We start from the raw sequence: 24601 nt of genomic DNA, 5'->3' as shown, positions 1-24601 counted from the left end.
TAACAATCCCAAAAAAATGAAGTTTTCTAATGGAAATACTAAATAAGTTACAATGTCGATTTCCCACAGTAGTTAGGACAGATATCTTTTATATGTTTCTAACTTGCCAATTTCATAATCCGGCTCTTATGAAGCCAGGCATTAATAAGCAAATTCACACTATATGATGCTCAGTGACTTACAATGTCATTTTCCCTCTATGTTTCAGTTGAATGTCTGATGTCTTATTCTGATCTTCCCATTTCATTATATAACTGTTACTCAACAGACAGTGCATATTCTTATTAATAGAAGCTGTACATAACGAAGAAGAAAAGGAGATAAAAACGAAAAACAACAGCATTGCTGGTATCTCTGTCATTAGATGATAGTTATCTGATCATTCTCTCCCATTCTTCCCACCCATTCAGTCCTAGATAATAACTTTTAAATTTTGACATGAAGAATTGTTCCCTTTGTTTACGTTTCTTGTCCATGTCACCTCCTCTAATTGATGATTTTATTTTTTCGAGGATGAACCATTTAAGGTCATCTTCTTTATGTTTCTCGGCTATCCAGTGTTCCACTAGTGGGGCATTCTTTTTATGGTTTTTGAGAGCTGAACGGTGTTCTGTCAGACGTAGGCGCATTTCGCGGCCAGTCTTCCCTATATAGCATTTCTGACAAGGGCAGATTAATAGGTACACAACATTGCTTGTCCTGCAATTGGCATGATCATTCATCCAATGTGTGATCCCATTAATTTCTATCCTGTCTGACTTTACGATGTTTTTACAGTGTGTACAGGTCCCACATGGCAAATTTCCTCTGATGGCTGAGCTTCCTGTTATGCTTCTCTGGTATCCTGTCTTAGGCTCTCTAAATGTTTTTACAAGTTGATTTCTGATGGTTCTATTACGTCTGTATGCGTAAATGGGTTTTTCAAGGCGGGTTTGACCCGATTTATTGAGTAATGCTCAATTTTTGTTTATCAGATTTTTAACTTTATGACTAAAGCCGTTATAATCAGATACCATTACTAGATCTGGTTTGGGTTTTTTAGTATCATCTTTAGGCTCGAACAGGCAGTCACGGTTAAAATATTTGGCTCGTTTGTAAGCCTCCTTAATTAGTCTCTTTGGATATCCATGCTGTGTTATCCAATCACTACAATTACGCCTTATCCTGAGGAACTGGCTAAATGGAATTCCATCCCGTTGGCTCCTTGGGTGGTAACTAGTATGGTGTAGTAAGGTGTTTCTATCTGATGGTTTTACATATAGTTCTACACTTAGCTTGCCTTCTCTCTCTTTGATTTTGATATCTAAAAAATCAACTGATTCTTGGCTTTTATTGGCAGTAAACCTAAGGTTTGAGTCCCCACAATTCAGCCATTCTAGAAAACTGTTAAGTTCTTCTACAAGGCCATCCCAAATAAAGAAAACGTCGTCGATAAACCTCGGCCATTGTTTAACGTTTTCAAAAAATGGACAGATCTCATTGTAAATATGTTGGTTCTCAAATTTTCCAACATATAGGCATGCCAGGCTGGGAGCACAAGTGGCTCCCATACTGGTGCCCTTTATTTGGCAATAGTAATCTCTTTTGAAAAGGAAGATGTTATTTCTCAGAATAATTTCTATACAATCAATGATGAAGGTGTTATGGACCGTTAAGTCCCCATTTTCATCACTCAACATCTCCTCCATCATACTCACTGTATCTTGTTGTGGAATATTTGTATAGAGTGATTCTATGTCCAGACATACTAACCACTGAGCCTCCCTGTCAAACTCTACTCCCTCCACTTTGGAGATCATATGAGTTGTATCTTTTATATACGATGGTAATTGTGCCACTAAAGGTTGTATGAAGTGGTCCACATACTTACTAAGGGGTTCTGTAAGAGAGTCGATCCCTGATACTATAGGCCGAATGGGTGGATCCCACATGTTCTTATGTACTTTAGGAAGCCGGTACAGGGCAGGTACCATAGGATGCTCATTAATCAAGAATCTATATTCTTCATTATTGATGATGTTATCTTCTTTCGCATGGTTAACCACATCTTTAACTTTCTTTTTCAATCTTTCCCAATCATAAACGCTAGACCGCTTATAGTGGGATTTGTTGTTCAACAGTGCCTGCATCCTATTGTCATAGTCTTCAGTTTTTAAAATCACTATACTCCCACCTTTGTCCCCTGGATTTACCATTATTTCATCACAGGTGGACAAGTTTTTAAAGTGCCTCTCTTTCTTCCTTTGATAAATTGTTCTGGGTCCACACTTTAGAGTCTAACAATTTCTCTAGGCCACTGGTTACAACTTTTTCAAATGTATCTACCTCCTGTCCCACCATATTCAGTTCAGTATGCCGCGGCTGAGTTTTCCCTAGCGAGAACCCTTTCTAGTACAAGTATCCGCATATCGATTGTAAACATGGAAATGCGGCTGGATAAAATGTAGTAAAAGGTGATAGTCATGCCTAATATCGCTAGAATAATCCAATTGTGGTATTAGGAAATTAAGATTCCGAATAACAATAACAAAAAAAAAACATCCCAGAAAGTCCCCGAAATAACTACCGGATTCGCAAAGAAATACGTCACTGAGCCGGAAGAGTGAAAAATGTAATGCGTGAAACAAATTTTAACGTAAGTAGGGGTATACAAAAAAATTACAAAACCCAATTTCAAAGGGTTATGGGACCTTCAACAATGCTATTATTGAATTTTTCAGGTCCTGTTAAGAAAGTTATGATTGTGAACAGTCTGGGTTGGATACACATAAACAACAGCCCAACAACGGAATTAAATCCTGTGGTGTTAATTATGACACGACTGCATCCCTTATAACGAAGTAAGTAACAGCGATAAGGGATATTGTTAAAAGATTGCCTTAGGTCATTCTAATAAACAACTTGTGATGGTCAAATAAATACAGAATCTTGACTGCATATTTCCTAATTGTTATAGGCATCGTGGTATAATTACACCCACAAAGAGGACCTAGAAAATAATCCTGAGGGTCCCTGGATGCCATAGAAAACTAATATTCACAAGCTATTAAAGTAAGCACTGTACAATGGTTAATGGAAAAACGAAGTGTACATCGCTATATACATGACATGTAGGGACAGGTTTTTGCATCTTTTTAACATAATAATTACGTTGGAATTAATTGTATATATTCATCTTTTTAGAAAGAAGATATCTGGTTTTAGCAAAGTTCAGTCCTGAGGAAGGTGTGTTCACGATTAAAATTCAAGCACCGAAACGCGTCGACAAAAGGACTTCATGCGATTTTAATTTGTAATGGAAATAATTGTCTAATTTGTATTAATTTGTGATTTTATACTTAATGGATGTTATATATGGAACAAATGACTCATAGAATAGAGGCGAAACAGTATATACCTGAGTCTTCGAACGTATATTATTTTTATTTTTATTGTATATTGTATGATCTTAACAAAGATATTTGCAAATAATAAATTTATGTAAAATAATGAACAAATTATGTCTCCTGCACTAAATATTTAGTCATGTCATGTATAAAATTGTCTTGTGAATGCACTATTGAGTGCCAAAGGGTCATTAGCTAATTGAAGTACACAGAAAGGAACCCCCCCTTTTTTTGATTGTCTAATATAACAGACCAATCTTTGTTGCATTTCCAGTGCAATGTGTTTATTTTTTAGTTGCAGTCACATTGCTGTGCAAAACACGGCCCATTGCACTGCCATTCTTTGCCTGAAGGTGAATTAGATCAGGGTGGTCAGTGAAAGGGCGATCTTTTTTTGCCCAGTAGTAGGCAGTGCCAAATACCCTGCATGCACTCTCCATATGTTTTGCTTTACATTCGTATACTATCACCACCAATGTATTTTCCTGCTGAGCTGTAAGAATGTCTTCAACTGGGTCTTCAGTGACGGTAGGAAGTCAATCATTGAAGACTGCATAGACTTGCGCTTCAAAGCAGAAGCAGATAAGCCACTATTAGCCATGGCAAAATGTAGAACTTCCTTCTTGAAGGCTGGACTGGTATATCTGAAAAAGAAAAGAAAATCTTCCTCTGCTGATTTCAGTTTCCAGGTGAAAATGCCTTGCGTCACGCAACGAGAATATTAAGCCTATTATCTGCAACAAAAATGTAATAGTTTACGCCAGTGATCAACAATGTTTAATTGAAGTGACATTTGACAGAAAGATATTACTCTTCATTTTGTGCTGCTCCTGAAAGGATCTCTCATTGTGCAGTGCAAGCTCCTGAGTGTGGTCAGAGGGGCGTCCAGGTACTTTGCAGGGGGGCCCCCCTCAAGTTTTGTTACGCCACTGACACGTAAGTAGCAATAGGGTGACCTGTAAAGAGAATGCAGGCCCACCGGTAGCACGTGTGATCATAATCTCCCCCCGTGCAAACTCCGGTTACCGGTTACCTTAGGATGTGAAGGGGGCTCTGCGGTCCGCGCTGATCTCCGGTGAAGTCGCTTTCGCCGGTGGAACGTGCCTCAGCCTCAGGTTTAGGTTGCTCCTTTCCTCGATGACGAGCGCAAGGGAACCCCGGTTGCTAGGGGACACCTCGCGCCTCTCCAGATGCAACGTAGCTCCGCCTAAAGAACCTCCGCGTTGCTGGGGGAAATCCTCGTTGCTGTGACCAATCCGAGCACGGCTCGGAAATGACGATCCAGGGCCGGTGGTGGTGAATACTGGCAGGGTGTTTTCAAGGCTCCTTCTCAGAGCGGCGAACCCGGCTTCGGGCACACAACACAGCTCGAGGGCGGCGGTGGAGTCAACGCACACACAGCGCTCTGGGGCAAAGCAGGTGCTCCAAAGTTCCTCAGCAGGGCGTTAATCCGCACATACAGAGCGCGAGGGACTCAATCCTGGGGCAGATCACGTTTGAGGCAGAGCAGGCCTCACGACCTTACGCCCCAGCTGTGTGCTGATGAGCACACCAAGACAGATTTCCCAGGGGGGCAGCTACACGAAGGCACAGCGCAGAGACCCACACAGCAGCTGGAAGTGTGGGTGCTGGAGAACTTTTGTATCCCTGAGTTCCCAGCTCTTCTTAGGCCCTTGGAGACAGGCAGGCTTCAGAGGGGCAAAGCACACAGCACAGCTCCTCTTCAAGATAGGGGGACACAGCACACAGCAGACAGTCCCTTCATCAGCAATCACAGCAACTGTAGGTCAGCTCCCAGACACTCAGCACGGATTCCTTCTTGATCACAAAGTTTCCTAATCTATTTTTACTGGGGCTCCAGTCCTACTTTTATACCCCAAAAGTCTTTGTTCTTCTTGTGTGAGGGGTCCTGGACCCAATCTAAACCAGTTCTGGGTGCACTCTGTCAGTGCACCTCTTCTTCCTTTGTGAGTGTGGGCCAGGGCCATCAGACACACCACAGGAGGTGGAGCCATCATTGTGGCAGGCAGGCACAGCCCTATTGAGACCCAGGTGCTACTCCTCCCACCACTCTATATGCAGATGGGTCTATTCAGCCTTGTGCTGACTCAGCCAGCGTCCTGGAGCTGCCCCCAGGCCCTGTCACTTACAAACCAGACAGTCAATACACAACCAGGCAGAGGCACACAGAAAGGTTGAACAGGAAAATAGCCACTTTCTAAAAGTGCTATTTTCAAACTTAGAATTTTAAACCATCTTCACTAAAGGATGTGTTATTAAATTCTGAGTTCAGGGATACCATATGTCTATCTTGCCGTTATGGGAAGATATGCAGGTAAACATGTCACACAGCATACCCCATGTTATCCTATGGGCAAGATAGCCTTTCAATAGCGAAAAACGAAATTGGCAGTATTTCACTATCAAGACATGTTACCCACACTAGTAACACCAAACAAAAACCGGGTGCCTGCTCACCCTACCTTTGACATTTGAGGCCCGAAAATAGAGCCCCCTAGAGCCCCCTTTTGAGGCCCCTCCAAAAAAACTGGGGGGCTCAGCCCCCCACAGCCCCCACCCCTCCCCCCACTTAAAGCCCTGGGTAAATCCTATGTCAGTTCTTGTAAGGTGATTCCTTGAGGTATCTGCAAGGTCAGTCCTGTTGAGGTTCCTTTAGGTTAGATCCTGTTGATGCACATATCTGACCAAGACTGCTGTGTAGGCTGGCGCAGTGTGTTCAGAAAAAGGAGCACACAACTTGGGATACTCAACCAGAGGGCCATAGATTTTATTTCCAATCACAAAGCATGTTTCTGATTGTAAACAGAGCTGGACAACGAAAGTGCAGGCCGAGCTCCCCTGAACCCCAGGCATCCCCAGACTTTGTTAGCTGAAAGGTAACACTTAGAAAGATGCTTGTTAATAATAAGATCAGTTCTATGTTTTGAGAGACTGTATTTCAGTTGTTGTGTATTCTAGAGGTTGTATCTCAGATGTTGTGTATTCTACAGGTTGTATCACAGTTGTTGTGTATGCTTTCATTAAAGCTCTTTGCATCATCTATTGTTTCTTACTGTAAATTGTTTACAGGTTTTTATTTTCATTGCCATACGTTTCCATTCTTTTAACACTCCCCTGTCTTTGCTTCCCATGCCACCAGTCTTGCCATTTTGATCGCGATGACGTGGCTCTACCCCACATGTCTGACTTTCTCCACGAACAGAGCCAGGAGGAGCATGAGCACGCCATAAAGCTCCTAAGATACCTGAACAAGCGTGGGGGACGGGTGGCCCTGCAGGACATAAGGGTAAGTGCTCTATCAAGGCTGCATCTTCACCACATAGAGCATTGTGAATCAAGGACTCAGTGCAAGCTGTCTACCCACCCGATGCATAACCTTTGAGAGTCGAGCAGGGGCGGATCTAGGCTCATGGGGGCCCTGGGCAGGGAGCGTAGGTAGGGGGCCCCGGAAGAGGGGGTCCGGGTGGGCCGTTGCGCGGAGGCCAGTGAAGAGCGGAGGGTCAGGGTGTTTGGAAGTGGAACAGAGCCGGAGGCCACCAAATCCCTGCCAGGCGGCACCACGCAAATATGTATCCATCCTCATAGGATGGTTATATTAAGGATATATATTGGCGTGGTGGCCCCTGGGGTTTGGTGGCCCTCTGCAGGTGCACAGCTTGCACATGCCGAAGGCCGCCCCTGAGTCGAGCCAAACCATGGAAAACTTCAACCCATCCTGCGTCTGTGCCTCTTAGAGTTCTGCCTTGCAAGGGAACATAAAGCCACTCTGTGTCCTCACCACTGCAAATCCTCTATCGAAAGCTTCAGTGCATACTGTTGTGTAGTTCCTATATACCTTATACAGAATCTGTGCGTTTTGGATAACAAACTGTGGGATTGGTGGCAGACTGGTTCTGAACACCCCCATCGGATATGTTAGGCTATTTGCATTAGCTAGCTCACAGTGCCACTATAATCTCCTCTTATCGGGGAGAGAATAGTTTCTGGCAACCTTAGAACATGACAACCCTGATCCCTCAGAATCATGGAAACAATATACTACCTTTCACTCAGTCACTCATGCTCTCTTAGTTTGTCTCAGAGAAACACAGAATAAACAGTCTGGCGTTTCAATAAGAATGTATTGGACAGTTGTTATTGTGGTGTACAATAAATGAGCTGTAACAACCATTAGACAGTAGCAGAAATATATAATAAGCAGTATTACGAAAGTAAATGGATGGTACAGTTCTACCATTTTGCTTTAATCATGAATAAATACAAGTGTATAAAACACATGAAAAAAAGTGCGTACTCCCACGATGCCTCCCTAACTAAATGTACCTAACATCTGTGTAGGTGTTATGCCAAGAATCCCTCTAGCATTTAATCAGCCCCAATACCTGAGAATGAGAGAGTATGGGATCCCCTCCTGGTCTCGAGTTGGATACCCCGGTAGGGATGTTAGACCACTGCGAGCTGGAGTGTCTGCATGCAGGAACCTCAGCATCTCTGGTCAGTGAGTCAGCCGGGAAATCACGGTCTCCTCTGTCTTTCTAAGCAAGACATGATGTGTATATATACCCACAGGTCTACCCAGGGGTCCTACCTTGCTGTGTTACTGTGTCGGCCTAAAGGATGACGTTGGGCCTGAACTTTATACAGAGATATTATACAAGAGGTGTTCGTCCTGCTGTCAGTCCTGCTGTGTTTCCAAGAAGCCTCATGCACAATGAACGAGTTTCGAACTAGGGAAAAACCTGCGTTCTGAATGCAGTGATAAATCTAGGTAAAAGGTCCAGTCCCTATGAACCGTAATGTATGTACTGTAAAGAAGAATATAGGTGAAAGGTTGCAGTGTTATCTGCGCCTATATAGGGTACCTATATGGAATATAACAATACTGTGCCATCTCCTTCTCAAGTTCTCCTGTGGAATGGCATTGGTGGCCAAGTAAGTACTATCTTCTGTCCTATCTTGAAAAAGTTCAGCCCATAGCATGGGTCACCACTATGTCTTGTATGCACTCGGAAAATCGAGGCTATACCAAGACTCCCTGAAGTCTGGCATGCAAGGGTCAAACCAAACCTATGTCTATGGTGCAGGAGGTCTACCATTCAAGGACTAAACCAATGCTATCTGTACATTCTCTGTGATTTGATGCAGCTGCTGCACAAGGAAGTATTGCTTTTGTGCAGGAAGAGACCTTGTACTGAACAAAAGAAGCATTTTCCTCTTTCTACGTGTGCTGCAGAATGCAGCACATGTAGAGGGAGGAAATAACGAGGAAATATTTCTCCTTGTTTCACCTCTGTTGGGATGGCGCGCCATTTTGACGCATTCCCAGGTTTATTATCCAATTAAATCTGGGATTGTGCAAAAATCCATGGGTGGGTGGATGTGTGGGAATATCCATGTTCCACCCATGGAATGCCTTTCCAATGCAGAGTAACGCTAGGCAATGACTTGTGCTGCCTTGTGTTACTCCACAGTTCCTAAGCCATGCAGAGCCAAGCAAGGTGGCTTAGCGTGGCTTTGTAAATCTAACTTAAGGGCCTGCGTTGCTTTGTGTGACACAACAACGACGAAAGCCCTTAGAAAATCTGGGCCTACTGCTTCATCTAAACTCTCTCAATCAACCTAAGGCTATGTCTACAGCGCTTAATGTTTTCTGTACTAGGGCCAAACAAAAGGTTATGTCTATACTCTTTCAGATCTCCTGAACTCATCATTGTTTCTGTGTAAATGTGATGACCTCTGGCAACACCCTTTCCCAATGAAGTCCTCGACAAATAATCCATAGGGACCTCCTGCAGCTCCCTCCAGAATCTTATACATGCCATACCCTTGCTGTCCAATTGGTGTCACTGTTGCACCATTGATTGGCCACTGGGCTCAGCAGTTTGCTTCTACAATGCCATAGGACTCTTGAGCAAAGGGAAGACGGTCATCCCAACCAAGTTGACTCTGTCATATAGTAAAAGAGTGTAGATACGCACCATCAGATGTATCTTAGAGAGGTGTGTAGGTGTATTTCAATGTGCAACGTATCTTTCTGTATGTCTGTAGGCAACAGGCTTTGCTCAAAGAAGTCAATCCCGAGCACTCTGACACAAATCAATATTCCACTCTTCTGTGAACAGTCTTTTTGTGTTCTTTATTCGTGAACAAAAATCTGCATATTTTTGTTAAGATTTTCACCACAAACTAGCCAACACGGGTTTCGTCTCTGGATAATTATATTCCAGTTGACTTCCTCAGGGCTAAAACGGTAATTGATATAAAACATTACAATCTAGTCTCTTCCAGGTTATACACAAAAGCCTCCACCATATTCCCTGTGACTGAAGTAATGATACACAGAGAAGTAAAGCACAGAAAAAACTGAGTAAGAACTGTAAATACCACAAAATTAAGTGAATAAGTAAGCAATCCATGTTGATGACAAAATTATCCAAATGAATACTGTAAGTATAAAAAATGTCAGAGTATATTACATCATATATAGTATTTACTAGTGTGGTACATCATAGCAATTGACGCCCACAAGACAAGTCTTGTAAGGATAAAATAGGAGAATATAAAGAAATAGAAAAACCATAAATAAATCAAGCAAAAGAGTAACGTGAATTCAGACTCGGAGCTCACCTGATAACAGATATACATTTAAATCACCAACTCTGGTTTCAAATGTACTCCGTTGTGTATACACTGCAAATTGACAGTAAACTAGATTTAAAGTAAATATGTATATAATCTACATTTATTGACATGCAATGTTCACAGAACAATTAGCTAAAATCCCCTCACACCAAGTAAAGTCAGCACTCCATTCACGATTCAACTTGTATTTATGTGAGCGTAAAAAGAAAATGAATGCCAAGTAGAATAATCTTGCAAAGTAACTAAATAATAGATCAGCCTTAATTGAATCTGTGAAGATGATCGGAACTGCTTACCATACGGATGACACTTCATTTTGCTAAGCAAGCCTGAATTGGTAAGCTTCCTCACGAGACTCCAACCAGTTGGTGGAGGTCCGTAAAAGATTCAATTAAGGCTCCAACCGGCTGGGGGAGACTTACTTTGCCAAAACGTGCGTTGTTACCTAAATACTATTTTCTGATTGCATTCACTTGAGACGTCTGCCCAGTTGGCTCTCTTCCCATCCTCCCATTGTCCTGAAGAAGACCCGCCATGACGCACCCTAAAATTGCGCTAATTTCGTGGTCGAAACGTCAACGACATGCCATTTATGTCCACGCAGCCCTCATGATCACAATTTATTTTATTTTTGGATCTTTGCGGCCCATGTGCAAAAAGAGACTGGACAAAACCTTCACCAAACTTCCCCCTCCCCCTCATTTATTCCACATGTATTTGTTTTGTATATAGTGTACTGTTTATATCACTTAATCACTATATGTCACTTTTATTGTTTTATGAAACAGTTGAATGTGTAACTGTGACAGCCTTTGATATTTAATACTCATTTAGAATACATTATTGATTATTATATTCTGGGATGGGTGTGTGTGTGTGTGTGTGCGTGTATGTGTGTGTGTGTGTGTGTGTGTTATTGGTCTGTGAATTAACTTCTTTGGGAATCATTGATTTATGTTTTAGAAAAAGAAATTTACCTCAGTATTTAAACAATACTCTAAGTAAAAGCATACACCCCGACAGAACCAATAGTTTTTTCTAATATTAATACCCAGGTTCTGAGGGACATCGGTTCTCCCCATTATTAATAATACAATATCATAAATAGTCTCTATGAACTCACTGTTAAAGCTGCAAATTCTTCTAGCTCACACCATCTCTCCAAATGAAATAGCCATTAGTTGGTTTCTCGGGTGTGCACTAGATGCATGCAACACTGAATTTCAAGACGCTTCTTTTCTATACGTTCAACTTTGAAGTGTCATATTACTAACATACAACTCCACATCCACAAATTGAATACTCTCATAACTATAGCTTAATGGGACACCAATCTTATTGGAATTAGAGTTCAAATATGAAACAAACTCAAACAAATCCTTCAGAAATCCAGTCTAAATGATCATTATATCACCTATAAACCTTCCCAAATGATATATATAGTCTAACCATTTTGCATCACCTGGGCTCCAGAGCTGCCTCTCCTCTTACCAACACATAAATAGGTTTGCGTATGAAAGGGCAAATCTAGACCCCTTCATTGTCCCACACGTTTGTGGTGGAAATCCCAATAAAGATATGCTGATCTTGGTTCACGAATAAAGAACCGAAGAAGACTGTTCACTGAAGATTGGAATATTGATTTGAGTCGGAGTGCTTGGCATTGACTTGTGTGTGCATGGACATTATACTCCTTGAAAAAAAGATTCGGTGGCATTTTTCCAACCTTGAGTACCCAATTGTTTTACCTTGTATTATTTGTACTATCTATCATTGTTACATATGACGCTGGACAATTTCTTTCACTACCCCAAACCTTTCAAACGTACTAAATCGCTAGGTATTAGCAAACTCTGAACTTTACTTCATCCAACAGGTCAACTCCATCTCCAATCTTCCACTCATTTTGATAATTACTATAGTCCTTCTAATGTCGCCCTGGTTCTGGCATCACAAAATAATGCCTTGTTTACTACACTTGCGTTTACACAGTATAGCAGGTAGCAAGAATCAAGCTATAATGGTACCAGAACTCTGCTACCTGACTTATGCTCAACTGGCATTTAACCACATGGCATGTGCTACATTTTAGGCATGTGCTACATTTCAGGTAGATGCCCAGATCCTGGAAGGAAATAGAGTAACCAGCCAGCTGAAAACAAGTGGTAGCCTGAAGCTTTCTTGGACCACCTATTGCAGCAAAATGATGTTGAGAACAGGATGATGGTCGTTACTTTATCTGGGAATCTGGGTGACCCCTCTAAATAGCCACTTTCACAGTTAATAATCAAAAGCCATGCCAATTGAGAAGGCCCTCAAATAGAAATCACTTTCAGTAGGAGGAAAAAGCTAGTGGTATAAAAACCTTTGGGTTTGCTGAAGAAGAGCAAGCAATGGCAACCCATCACACTACAGGAATACAAGCAGGATTGAAAGTGTTAAGGTAATGGGTACATTGCAGATTTGTAAACTCAGCGCTCCAGAATAAGGAAAAGAAGTGGGAATACCTCACGGACAAAAATGAGAAGCAAGAGAGCAGTGATTTTGCTAGTAAAACGGAACTGGAAGCATTGCAGTGCACTGAAACTGCACACATTTACATTAAAATAGCACAAAAAGTGCCTCATAGTAACTAGGAAGTAATTCTGCCATATTGAACTGGGAAAAAACCATTGTACACAAGACAGGGTGGAGGGATGAATGACAATGTCCCACCTGCAAGACCACATAACTGGGAAGCAGGAATTCTCCAGAAGGTGTCTGACCAAACTGCCAATCTCTCAAAGCCTTCACTAAATGTACTGAGAATAACCCGATTTCTGAGCAACTCAACTCAACACACAAAAAGAAATTTTGAGTGTGCCGCACCTCTCTACTGGCCTTGGGCCCACCCGTCTTGATTATATGTCCAATGCAGAGCTGTTACCACCTATGGTGTGCACTCCCAACGCCCCTGTTGCTCCCATGGGGCAATTGTTAACAAAAACAATAAACTTTCCACCCGCTATGGGTTGCACCACCAGAAATCAAAAAGTACAAATGTCAATAAGGAATGTCCAAGAATTGTTTTGTCTTGTTTTGTGGAGAAGTGTGGCTCAGGGGTTAGAGGCGGCAGACCCGGAATCTGAGATCGGTCCTGGACCAGGGTTCAATTCCCCGCCCCGGCGGGTCTTGGGCTAAAAATTCCACGGACTCGATAATTCTCGTCCCGGTGCCTCCTCGACTCACGGGTTCACACTCTGCGACTCTGGGCAATAGCTTGCTTAATCTCCACAACGGCCCCTCGCGGCGGGATGCCTGACTTTCACCCTGTGGACACCCTGTCGGGGCTTCTCACAGGGGAATACCAGGACGGGTTCCCTAGGCAAGCGCCAGGATGCCCTTTGTGGTGACAGGTTGCGCTATATAAGTATACCTACATTTACATTTACATTTTGTTTCTTCTTTATTCAATTTTCTTTTAAGCAGCCAACGCGTTTCGTTCATAAGAACTTCATCAGGGCGTGCTGGCTGTGTCCAATGTGCATAGACCATACATCTTGTTTCTACGAGTTCTGTATCCACGTCAAGGTAATCGGCTACTGTGCCGCACGAGAGGTAGCATCCTCACCTGAGAAAAAAGAGTCTCCGTTTGAAAGTTGGGAAAAAAGAGTCTCCGTTTGAAACAAGACAAAACAATTCTTGGACATTCCTTATTGACATTTGTACTTTTTGATTTCTGGTGGTTCAACCCATAGCGGGTGGAAAATGTACTGAGAAGTCCCAGTAATGGTCACCCTGTGCTATATTTTCCTTCTGGATGTTGGCGGCAAAGACGCTGCTGCTACGTTGATTCATGACGCCAGCAACTTTCCTCAGGCATGACCCACTCTGTCAGGTGAGTACTTGTCAGACAGAGACCCATGATGATCCATGTTCGTCCTAGTACTAAAAACTCAGGTGCAGACCACTCTAGTTGGACCATCGTCCTCTTAACAAGTGAGAAGTTCAAGGCCAAAGCTCTATAGGAGGTGGGTGGGTCAATGATTTATACCAAAACAATATAACACAATTATCACCAAAGTTAATGGTATTTACAATGTATTTTTTAGTACGTAAAAGAAGTATCTCTACTTTTAAGCCACACTATAATCATATACATGACACATATAAGAAAACTTGAAGGTGCTAGCAGTAACTCTTCTTCAGTTTTGAGACTTAAGTAGGCTGACCTGGAGACTATGTGCAATACGAAACAACTCTATTCTGTGGTATGCAGCTATCCATTGGCATTCAGCACTGTTAATTGTGTAAGGGTGTGAGCACTGGCAAGCTTTCTAGTGTTCCGCAGCGCAATGGCACCATGCAGTCTGTGTTTCCGTTCAATAGCAGAATTTTTAAATGGTTCAAGGCAAACGGGCGTGTGCAGTTGCAAGAGTGGTAAGTTGGGAAACTTTACCTATAAGCACTTTTCAATGTTTTTTTTTTTTTGTAAACTTTTTATTGAGGTTGTCAGCATATATTACAATCACAAGATCCCCATTAGGGCAATATTCCATCAACTTACAGTCTTTCCTCTAGAAATCCTAACAGTCCCAATATAGTAACATGCATAATAGACGGCCATTGCAGAAGTGTGGCCAGACCGTTGATCGTCTATCCCACCTCTGTCTGAGCTTATAATTTCAGGGACCTTTTGCTTCCGGTTTGTATCCGAACAATCATCAATATAACAACGTCTAACATTAAAATGAGTCATCTCCCATAGGTACATTTGCAACACTTAAATTGTTCTATAATTGTCCCGCACTTCCCACGCCATGCCTAAATAAAATCTGCGTCAGAGCAGCATGGTGCCCACCAGGGCCAGTATTGTTATCTCCCCCCCGCCCTTTATTCCTCCTCTCCCTCAGACTCTATGTCTTCCTCTTCCGGCAGCGGTTCACAGATGTCTCCTCTATAAGTGTTCCATGCCATCCATACCTTATTCCATTTGCGGGGGCATGCCCTCATCACATACACTGCTCTTTCGGTAATCATCAGCTTGTCCATGTTGTTACCCCACCTATAGGCTGTAGGCGAATCTGGCGCTCCCCATTTCTGCGCAATATCCCGCTTCGCCACCATCATGGCTAGTGTAGCCCATATCTGTCCATGCCTATTCAGGTCATTAGGGTCCCAAATGTTCAATAGGCATTTCCGTGGTTCTGGCAGGATTGAAACCTTAAGCGTTTGCGAGATGGTGCGCATAACCTGTCGCCAGAATTCTCGTATCTGTGGGCATTCCCAGATTGTATGATATAGCGTCCCCTCCTCCCCGCACCCACTGAGACAGAAGGGATGTGGAGCTCGATGTATTCTGTGAAGCAGGGTCCTAGTGTAATAAACACGATGTAAGATTTTCAGTTGTACCAGTCTGAATTTTGCTGAGATGCAGACCTCTCGTGGGGAGGCCAGTGCCTCATTCCACTCCGATTCAGTAACCTCTCCCACTTCCCCAACCCATCCACCTTTCAGCCTTTCTGTCGGGTCTCCCAGATTGTTGATCAACTTTTTATATGTGAGAGATGTAGCACTTTGTGGCATGAAGTCAGTTAATAGTCTATCTTCTAATGGCGAGGAATCCGGTAGGTCTGTTCCCGCCGGGATCGCTCGAAGCAGTGCATGTCTTATCTGCACATATCGAAACGTCTCAGTCGGGCGCAGATCGTACTGTTGTTGTAATTGTGGAAACCCTATCACTGTACCTTTGTCCCATAGGTCTCCGATTGTGGAGATTCCTATACGGTCCCACTGTGTAAATCCCTTGCATGAACGTAGGGCTCCCAGAGCTTTTATGTCCCAAAGCGGTGTCATTTTGGTGAGTTTCCCTCGGCAACCCAGTCGCTTTTGTGCAATGTGCCATATGATCGCGGTGTGGTGCGTTGGGCCCCATAGATTCCGTACCTGCGGCTTGTTATACAGCACTGCAAGCATGCCGTCCGCTCCCAGTTGCGACCAGTCGGCCTTATACGCTGGGTCGGTTCTCGGGGCATGGATCCAGTGGTTGATTGTTTTGAGATGTGCTGCCCAGTAATACAGTTGTATGTTTGGTAGAGCTACGCCTCCTTCATACCAGCTCCTCGTCAATTTGTCATACGCTATTCGCGCCGTACCATTGTTCCAGAGCAGTTTCGAAACCAATGCCGCGATTTGCTTAAAGTACCTCGGTTCCACAAGATAAGGAGTGTTCTCCAGCACATAGAGGAACCTGGGAAGTACCATCATTTTGTAGAGTGCTGCGCGCCCCAGGAGAGTCAATGGCAAGGCCGCCCAATGTTTCACATCCGCCCGAAGGTATTCCATGGGTGGCTGTAGATTTTTATTGAAAAAGTCTGTTGCATTCCGAGCAATAACAATACCCAGGTACTTAAAGGAGTCTCTAGTTGGCTGTAGGGGGCAGTTCTCTTGCAGCACCGGGTCCGGGCCGTGTAACGTGTACACCACCGATTTGGACCAGTTCAGAGTGTACCCCGATGTTTTACCATGCTTATCACACAAATCCAGGAGCACCGGAATTCCACTTTCTGGCTCCACCATGTAGATCAGCATGTCATCCGCACAAAGGGACACTCTGTGTTCCCATCCACTCTCCCACGTTATTCCCCTTAGCAACGGTGTAGTTCTGAGCAGGATTGCCAACGGCTCTATCACCAGGGCGAAGAGCAAGGGTGACAGCGGGCATCCCTGTCTAGTCCCTCTACCCAGTGGGAACGTCTGCGAGATGTGGCCATTCGCCACTACCTGCGCCACCGGCTGTGTATAGAGTAATCTCACCCATGCAATGAATTTCGGACCAAAGTCCATCCGCCTCAGTACCGCAAACAGATATTCCCATTCCACTAGATCAAAAGCCATTTTGGCATCGAGGGAGAGAATAGCCGCCTTGTCGGGGATAAGGTGTGCCCGGGCTATCACCCCATGGAGTCGCCTGAGATTCAGAGACGTATTTCTATGAGGCATAAAGCCTGATTGGTCAGGGTGGATCAGCGATTGTAGGTGTTGTACCAGACGAGTGGCCAGCAGTTTCGCTAGTATCTCAGCCTCCGCGTTTATCAGTGAAATGGGGCGGTATGAAGAGCACCGAGACGATGGTTTGCCCGGCTTCGGTATGGCCACAATCGTGGCCGTGCGTTGATCCAACGGTAGTATTGCCTTCTCCAGGCTTTCCATATACATTTTTCGTAGTGGCTGACTCAGTGTGTCAGCCCGCGATTTGTACCATTCTAAAGGTATTCCATTGGGACCCAACGCTTTACCTGAGTGTAGTGCCTGAATTGCCAGCTGAATTTCATTTTCCGTCGGGTCCAATTCAAGGTCCTGTATTGCCTCTGGCGCAAGCCTGGGGATGTCAATGTTTGTGAGTGCGAGTGTTGCCTCTTGAGCAGTAACCTCTCTTTCAGGGGTGTATATTTCTTGGAAGTGACGCGCCAAGGTACCTACTATGTCTTCCGGGTGTGTCTGTATATGGTCATCATGCGAATATAGTTGCTGAATACCTTTACCGCCCCCCCCGTCTTGTCTAGCCATGCTAGCATTTTCCCAGCCTTATCTCCCACGTCGTATACCCTGTTGGCTGTGTCAGTGATATGGCCTCGGACTGTCACCGTAAGATGGGCCCGGTGTTGTTGCTGTCTTAATTGTAGTGCGTGCGCTGTGTCTGGGGAGGGGTTCGCCATATGAGCAATGTTTGCGGCGTGCAGTGCCAGCTCTATCTCCGTTAGGACCCTCCTGCTCTCTCTCTTGTGCCCCGTTATTACTGCCATTGCTCCCCCTCGTAGGACCGTTTTGTAAGCCTTCCACAGTACCGAGGGGGAGGACACTGAACCCGTATTTTCTTCAAAATAGCGTGTGGTCACTAACTAATTCTTTCCTGATCTTCGGGATGGTGAGGTAGTTCGGGTATATTGGGTAGATTCTCGTACGTCTCTTTTCTTTTGTGGTGAGAGACAGATACACCGGTGAGTGGTCAGAGATCCCTCTGGGCAGAATGTCAATTTTGTCTACCTTTCCCAGTCCCGCCCCGAGAAATAGAAAGTAGTCAATGCGTGTTAAGCTATTATGTACGGCGGAGTAGTATGTATATTGTGCTTCTGTGGGGTGTAAGTGGCGCCATACGTCCGTAAAGCCCAGCGCCTCCATGAATCCCGGGAGAGGTGGAATCCCTCTATGGCGGTCTCTAGTGGGAAACGTGTCTAGTGTTGGATCCATGATCGCATTAAGGTCACCTCCTATGATCGTGTCACCTTCTGGAAGATCTAAAAGGAAGCTGCCTAGTGCAGGCAGGGCCACAGAATGTAATGCCGGGGGGATGTATACCGACACCACGTTGAGGGGCTTCCCCTCCCACTGCCCATGTAGTGCCGCAAAACGACCTTGATCGTCCGCCTTGCGGTTTATCACCATGAAGGGCGACGTCTTTTTCATAAGTATCCCAACCCCTCGGGAGCCAGACGTAAATTCCGCATGTGCCGCCATGACATAACCACGTCTGTCAAGTGCCTTGCATGCTGATCCCGTGAGGTGCGTTTCCTGCAAAAGGATCAGGTCAGGGCCATGGCGTTTGAGTGCCTGCAATACCAATCCCCGCTTTATCTTATCGCCCAACCCCCTGACGTTCCAAGTAAGTAGTCGCAGGGGGGGCACCACACGGGTCATACTCGCCCCCTCAGTGGGCGTAGTGTGTAATTGTTGGGCCATGGGATCGTCTGTGTGGTGATCTACATGCCATAGGACTGGTATCAGTGTATATGAATTTTCCAATGGTGAGGTGTATAAGGAGTTCAGTGCCCAGCGCGCTCATGCCTCGTAGTACACTAGGGATAATCATCGGGACTGCCCGCCCCCGCAAGGACTCACTATATGTGCAGCACTTCGTGGCAGTGCGAGAGAAACTCTCAATGTCTTGTGCGATCGAGTACCTTGTGGTGTGTGCGATGACTATTAACAATAACAAGAACTGTGTAACTCCACTCCCATCCCCCCTCCCTGCTCCCCTGCGCCACGGACAAACCCCCGCCCGTTCCCCCAACTGTGCAGAGTGCTCTATCCCATCCCAAACTATCTTACTTGCTCGTGGGGTTGGTGAGTCCCCTACAGGCACCGGCTCTGCCCACCTTACTTCGCTTCACCAGGCCCAGGTCCATCGCTCGTATCCTGCCCCTCCCTCCCATGGTCAAATTTCAGATGTGTCTCGGTTGACCAGAGTCAATTGGATTCTCTTCCGGGCCGGATTCTGCTCCCGTTGAGGTCTCTCGCTGTGTCAATTGGTCGGTCTGCCTGCCTGCTTGGTCTCCGGCACGTTGGTGTGGTCGATCTCTGTGCGACCGGCGGGGTTGTCCCCCCTGTCTCCAGCCGTCGAGCCAGTCTTGTGCCACCTCCGGTTTGTCGAAGAACCAGGCCTTCCCGTCGGCCACAATTCGCAATTTAGCAGGGAACAACATTGAGTACTGCATTTCTCTGTCCCGCAGCGCCTTTTTCACCTCCATGAACGATTTCCGGCGTCTGGCTACTTCCGCTGTGTAGTCTGGGAAAACGGCCAAGGTGGAGTTTTGAAGTTTAATAGGTGGTGAAACTCTTGCCGCTTGCAAAATCGCATCCCTGTCTCTGAAATTAAACAATCGCGCCAGCACCGGCCTCGGAGCCGCACCCGGTTTGGGTTCCCCTCCCGGCACCCTGTGCGCCCTCTCCACTGAGAAAAAGTGCGACAGTCCTTTAGGTTGGAGTTTAGTTTTGATGAGGTCTTCCACGTAGAGGTCCATTGCTCTCTTCCCCTCCGTCTCCGGAAGACCAAGGATGCGTACATTATTTCTTCGGGAGCGCCCTTCCTGGTCATCCAGCTTGTCCTGCAGTTGTCGGGTGATCTTGTCCATTCGCTCCATAGCTATTTGCAGTTCCGAGGTGTCCTCCACAAGAGATTTTGTGACCACTTCCACCTGCGACACTCTTTCTGTCATTTTTTGGAAGTCCGCTCGCAGTAGCGTAACCTCGGAAGAGATAGAGCCCACTGTTGTCCGTACCTCGGAGAGGGTTTTCATGATGTCCTCGAGCGTGACTTTCTTGGTCCCATCTACGTCTTGGCTGGCGCCCGTGGAAGGTCGTCCATTGCCCAGCGATTGTCCCTGCGTGCTATATGCAAATTTTTCCAATTTGGCTTGTGTTGATCCACTCCTGGAGCCCTTGCCAGCCATGATTCTCAGCCTTTGGTGAAGGGTCACGGGTCTGATGTTATGTATGGCCACTAATGCTAGGGGAGAACAGGCCGATTGTAAATCAGGAGAAGAGCTGTGTGGTCTGCTCACAGGGGCTTCAAGGCCTACGTAGTCCGGTATGTTGGGGCGTAGAGTGCTATATTGCGTCACTCTCTTGGACCGCCGCCCCTCCACCAGCCATGCAGAGCGCCCGTAGTGCTGCTATTCTTAAGGATGTGCTGCTTCGCGCCGTGCGCTCATGTGGCGTTGTTCCCCGGTGCGCGCCACAGGTCCGCCCGGAGCCCCCGAGGCGCGCGCGTCTGACTGGTTAGATTAGGCACTGTCCGGTGCACTGCCCTCTGCAAGCGCTGCCTCAGTGGGGCGTTTCTCGCCCGGGACGTCTCTCGTTGACCGTCTGCCCTGTCTTGAGCTCCACAGCTCCCACAACTGCCGCCGTTTCTGCCTGCCCCTCCAAGTCTGTTCCCATCTTCTCTTCTCTTGGCGGGACCCCGGGGAGACCTGCCGGCAGCCCCGTCGTTCGATGCCACGGGGAAGTCCAACCGAGGGTGGACGGGTGCCGTCGGGAACGCCACGGCAGTGCCTCTTCCCCGGTAATGCCGCCCAGGAGATCTCACCTTCCCCGGGGGTCCGCACTCCTGCAGGGCTCTCCGCTCGATTGTTGTCTCGATATCGCAGCCGCCGATATGTTCCTGTGGGTCCTGCGGGCGTTGTTTAGCTTCTCCGTCGGTCTGCTTACCAACGGCAGTGCTGGATCTCTTTTGCGGCTTCGGGTCGCCCCTCACGGTGTTCCAGGCGGGGGGGGGGGGGCGGAGGACACCCCCGGGTCCAGTCCGGTCAGCCCTCACTTCCGCTGGGGTCGGGGAATCACTCGAGGCCGGTGCCTCGCTCCTGCCGCAGGCCCTGATATGTCGGATCAAATAAGTGCAGTTGTCGGCCTCGCACGAGAGCCGGGGTAAGGCCGGATGATGCCGCTTTCTCCCCGGACCTGGTTACCGCTCCTTCGTGTGGGGAATTTCACGGATAAGTATGCCGGATTTCACTTAAGGCCGTGCTACCTCAGGGAGCACACTCTTCACGCGTCCGCCATTCTCGGCTGCTCCTTTTCAATGTTTTTAAAACATTGATGAGTTCATGAGCTTGGAGGTGAAAAATCTTCAAGAACTAGGCTTCTAATGATGAAAAGAAAAAAAGAAAACCGTACTTATTTATAGGAAGATTTTCCAACCCAAAAAAAACGTTTGTGAGAATTCTCTGCCAAAAAACGCTTTTGCAGGAATGTTTTGCTCCTAAGCACCTAACCACAATGCAAAATGTTCACTATTTAGCAAACACCAAAGGCTGTGCATTTAATGCAGTTTTAATGCCACACTTAAATCTTTGCCCACCCCTAACACGGAAACACAACAGGTTCTCCTAAACCAGAGAGGTGGAGTATTAACAATTGTGGGGTGCATGCTCATTATTCTGCAGTGGAGCTGACATTGAGCTAGCATGGTCTAGTGCAAGATACTCCTGGCAGCTATGGAGTGCTGGTGAAAGGCTGGGTCAGTCTTGCAAGCTGCACTGTGTTAAGATTGGCAGTTCTGCAGCTCCAATCCTGAACTAGAGAATGACTCACTTTACTACAGTTCGGTTCCCTTACGTCCAGCTGAAACTTTATTGCAAAAACAAGGATGCGAAATTGGGGTGAGAACATGTTTGGGACACTACATTACACATATATTATATATACTCTTATCTAAAAGTACATTAAATTACACTATTTTACAATTTGCGGCAGATGCACACATAGTGCCTTTCCGAGGTGACACCATGTTGGTCAAGAGCCGGAATAGAACTCAAGTTTCCGCAATGGAAGTTAAGCCGCTAATTCGCTAATCCACCAGAAAGCCATTTTAGTCTCACCTATGACATTCAATCATCCGCCTGCATTTGCAAGTGATGAATGATCCCGCGGTTGGAGCAGTTGCTGAATTTAAAATGTGGTTACTGATGTGCATCACACATGGGCACAGCAGTCAATATTTGTACCCTACAAGCTACACAACACTCCCACCCACCAGGTAACCTCTAGACTACCAGACAGAATTCCTCATTCCAGAAAAGACCTTGAATATGCAGATGGCCAGAAGAGGCATAGGCCAACTAGACATGGCTAGAATTTTCATCATGCCCAGTTTCTGGGGATCAGAGCCTGTATGGGAAAAGTGTATACCGTATAAATTTGGTAGGGGAGAAAAAAAACACCCAGCTGTAGGTAGCACAAGCACTTACAGACTGGACAAAGACAGCAGCTTATTCTCCATGAGGCGAGACTCTGTTCTCTAATCAGTTGAACTTTTTTGGAAGTATATCTTCATTTCCATGTCATATCTTTACTTGTGCTCCACCATGGAGCGGCGGTCTTGGAATGAAGGAGCCTGGCGCAATGCCTTTGGTATATCACTCTGCAGGCCATGAGCTGGTCTCTTTCCGACTTGTGCCGTGAAATAGTTTTCCAGGTTCTTCTCATTCAACTGGACCAGCATAATCTCTACACTTGGAGGAGATTAGCATAGAAGGCGTGGTTCCTTTCAACCGGGGTCAGAGTTCAAGGTGTAAGTATTTTATTGCTTGAACCTCTGAGGCGCCTAAGCACCCATCACCTGGATGGAGGTGATAGTTTATGTTTGTGATATCTGCAACAAATCTAATCGCAGGGGAGTCCTGCTGAGGTTACTGGTAGTTGGGGGAATCACTCCATAAATAAATATATATATATATATATATATATATATATATATATATATATATATTCACTGAAAAAACCATAGGTTATAGACCATATATAGTTAGGAATTAGCATTTAAAAAACCTTATTTTACTCACACAAAACCATTGAAATTCCATATATAGTTAGTTGCACTAACTATATATCGCGCTAACTATATATCGCGCACCCGCAATCCACTGCTGATCATGTCACATATTACATCATTCATGACATGGTCAGTGACATCACTGATGACATCACTGATGACATCTCAAATGACATCACTGATGACATCACTGATGACAACATCCAGTGACTGTATGTTTCTGTAAAGTTAAAATATGTCTTACATATTGAAGAATGAGTGGATGTATAAGTGTCTGGATGAAGGATTTAGTAGGTGCGTGACTGACTGTATGAGTGAGTGATTAAATGTGTCTCACTGAATGCATGGGTTAGTGACTAAACTGTCTTAATTTGTGCATCATTATGTCTGTTGTGATGTAAACTGCTGCATGTGTTGATCATTAGCTATACGAGAGGCTATATGTGTTATTAATTGGTTGCCCAAGTATTTCTATGGGAGATTGAGTTTGTGTGGGGGTGGCTGGAAGGTGTGTGACTCTATGCATAGATGTGTGAGCAGTTTATTCACTAGGTGTATGAGTTCAAGACTGCATGTGGAAACAGCTACATGGGCAGTTGACTGTGTGCATGAGTGTATTGATGAGTGAATGGATATCTCAATGCTACATGTCATAGTAAGTACATATGTTAAACACAGTACATGTGAGAGTTGGCATATATAAATAACTGTGCATGAGAGCCACTGAATGAGTGAGTGGTTGTATCGATCATTGTGAACTTGTATCAGGGATTGTATAAGAGAGTAAATATGTGTTAGTATATGTTTCAATAAGTAAGGTGTGTTTAACTGTATAGTTGAAGAAATGGAGGTGAGATTGTTTCTTTGCATGACTGACTGGGTGTGTGAGTAACTCCATGGATGAGTGGCAGTGTGTGAGTGTCTGTATACACTGAGTGTATCTAAGGTTATATTAGAGTCTGAAGAGGTTTATCGTATTAGCACAAGAATGATGTCAAATGAGATGTCATCAGTGATGTCATCAGTGATGTCATTTGAGATGTCATCAGTGATGTCATCAGTGATGTCACTGACCATGTCATGAATGATGTAATATGTGACATGATCAGCAGTGGATTGCGGGTGTGCGATATATAGTTAGTGCAACTAACTATATATGGAATTTCAATGGTTTTGTGTGAGTAAAATAAGGTTTTTTAAATGCTAATTCCTAACTATATATGGTCTATAACCTATGGTTTTTCAGTGAATTTCAATGGTTTTTTAATAGCAAATATAATAAGCTGTCGAATGTCAAGTACGTGGTAAGTAAAAACATTTTCGTGTTTATGCACACTGATCTGCTTTGAATGCTGCCCCCCACCCCTCATTTCTATTAGGAGTACTCTCTCTTTGCAGATAGTGAAGGGTAGTTAACGCAGGCCTTTGCCCCCGTTGCCCCCGTTGTAATCCGTCGTGCCTGCTT

At 45.1% G+C, this 24601-nt stretch overlaps 1 protein-coding gene across 2 annotated transcripts in view; it reads left to right on the top strand.

Moving 5' to 3' along the window:
* Window positions 1-24601, top strand: part of AKT1S1 (AKT1 substrate 1) — a 770156-nt gene that overhangs the window by 727227 nt on the left and 18328 nt on the right. For both annotated transcript variants that reach the window (XM_078655232.1, XM_078655231.1), the window contains one exon: window positions 6547-6693. In XM_078655232.1, the coding sequence (XP_078511358.1) occupies window positions 6547-6693 (147 nt within the window). The remainder of the gene's footprint in view (window positions 1-6546; window positions 6694-24601) is intronic.

Source organism: Lissotriton helveticus, chromosome 7 (genome assembly GCF_964261635.1).
Source record: "Lissotriton helveticus chromosome 7, aLisHel1.1, whole genome shotgun sequence".
In the NCBI taxonomy this organism is placed as follows: Eukaryota; Metazoa; Chordata; class Amphibia; order Caudata; family Salamandridae; genus Lissotriton; species Lissotriton helveticus.
This window is presented reverse-complemented; position numbering and strand designations above follow the sequence as displayed.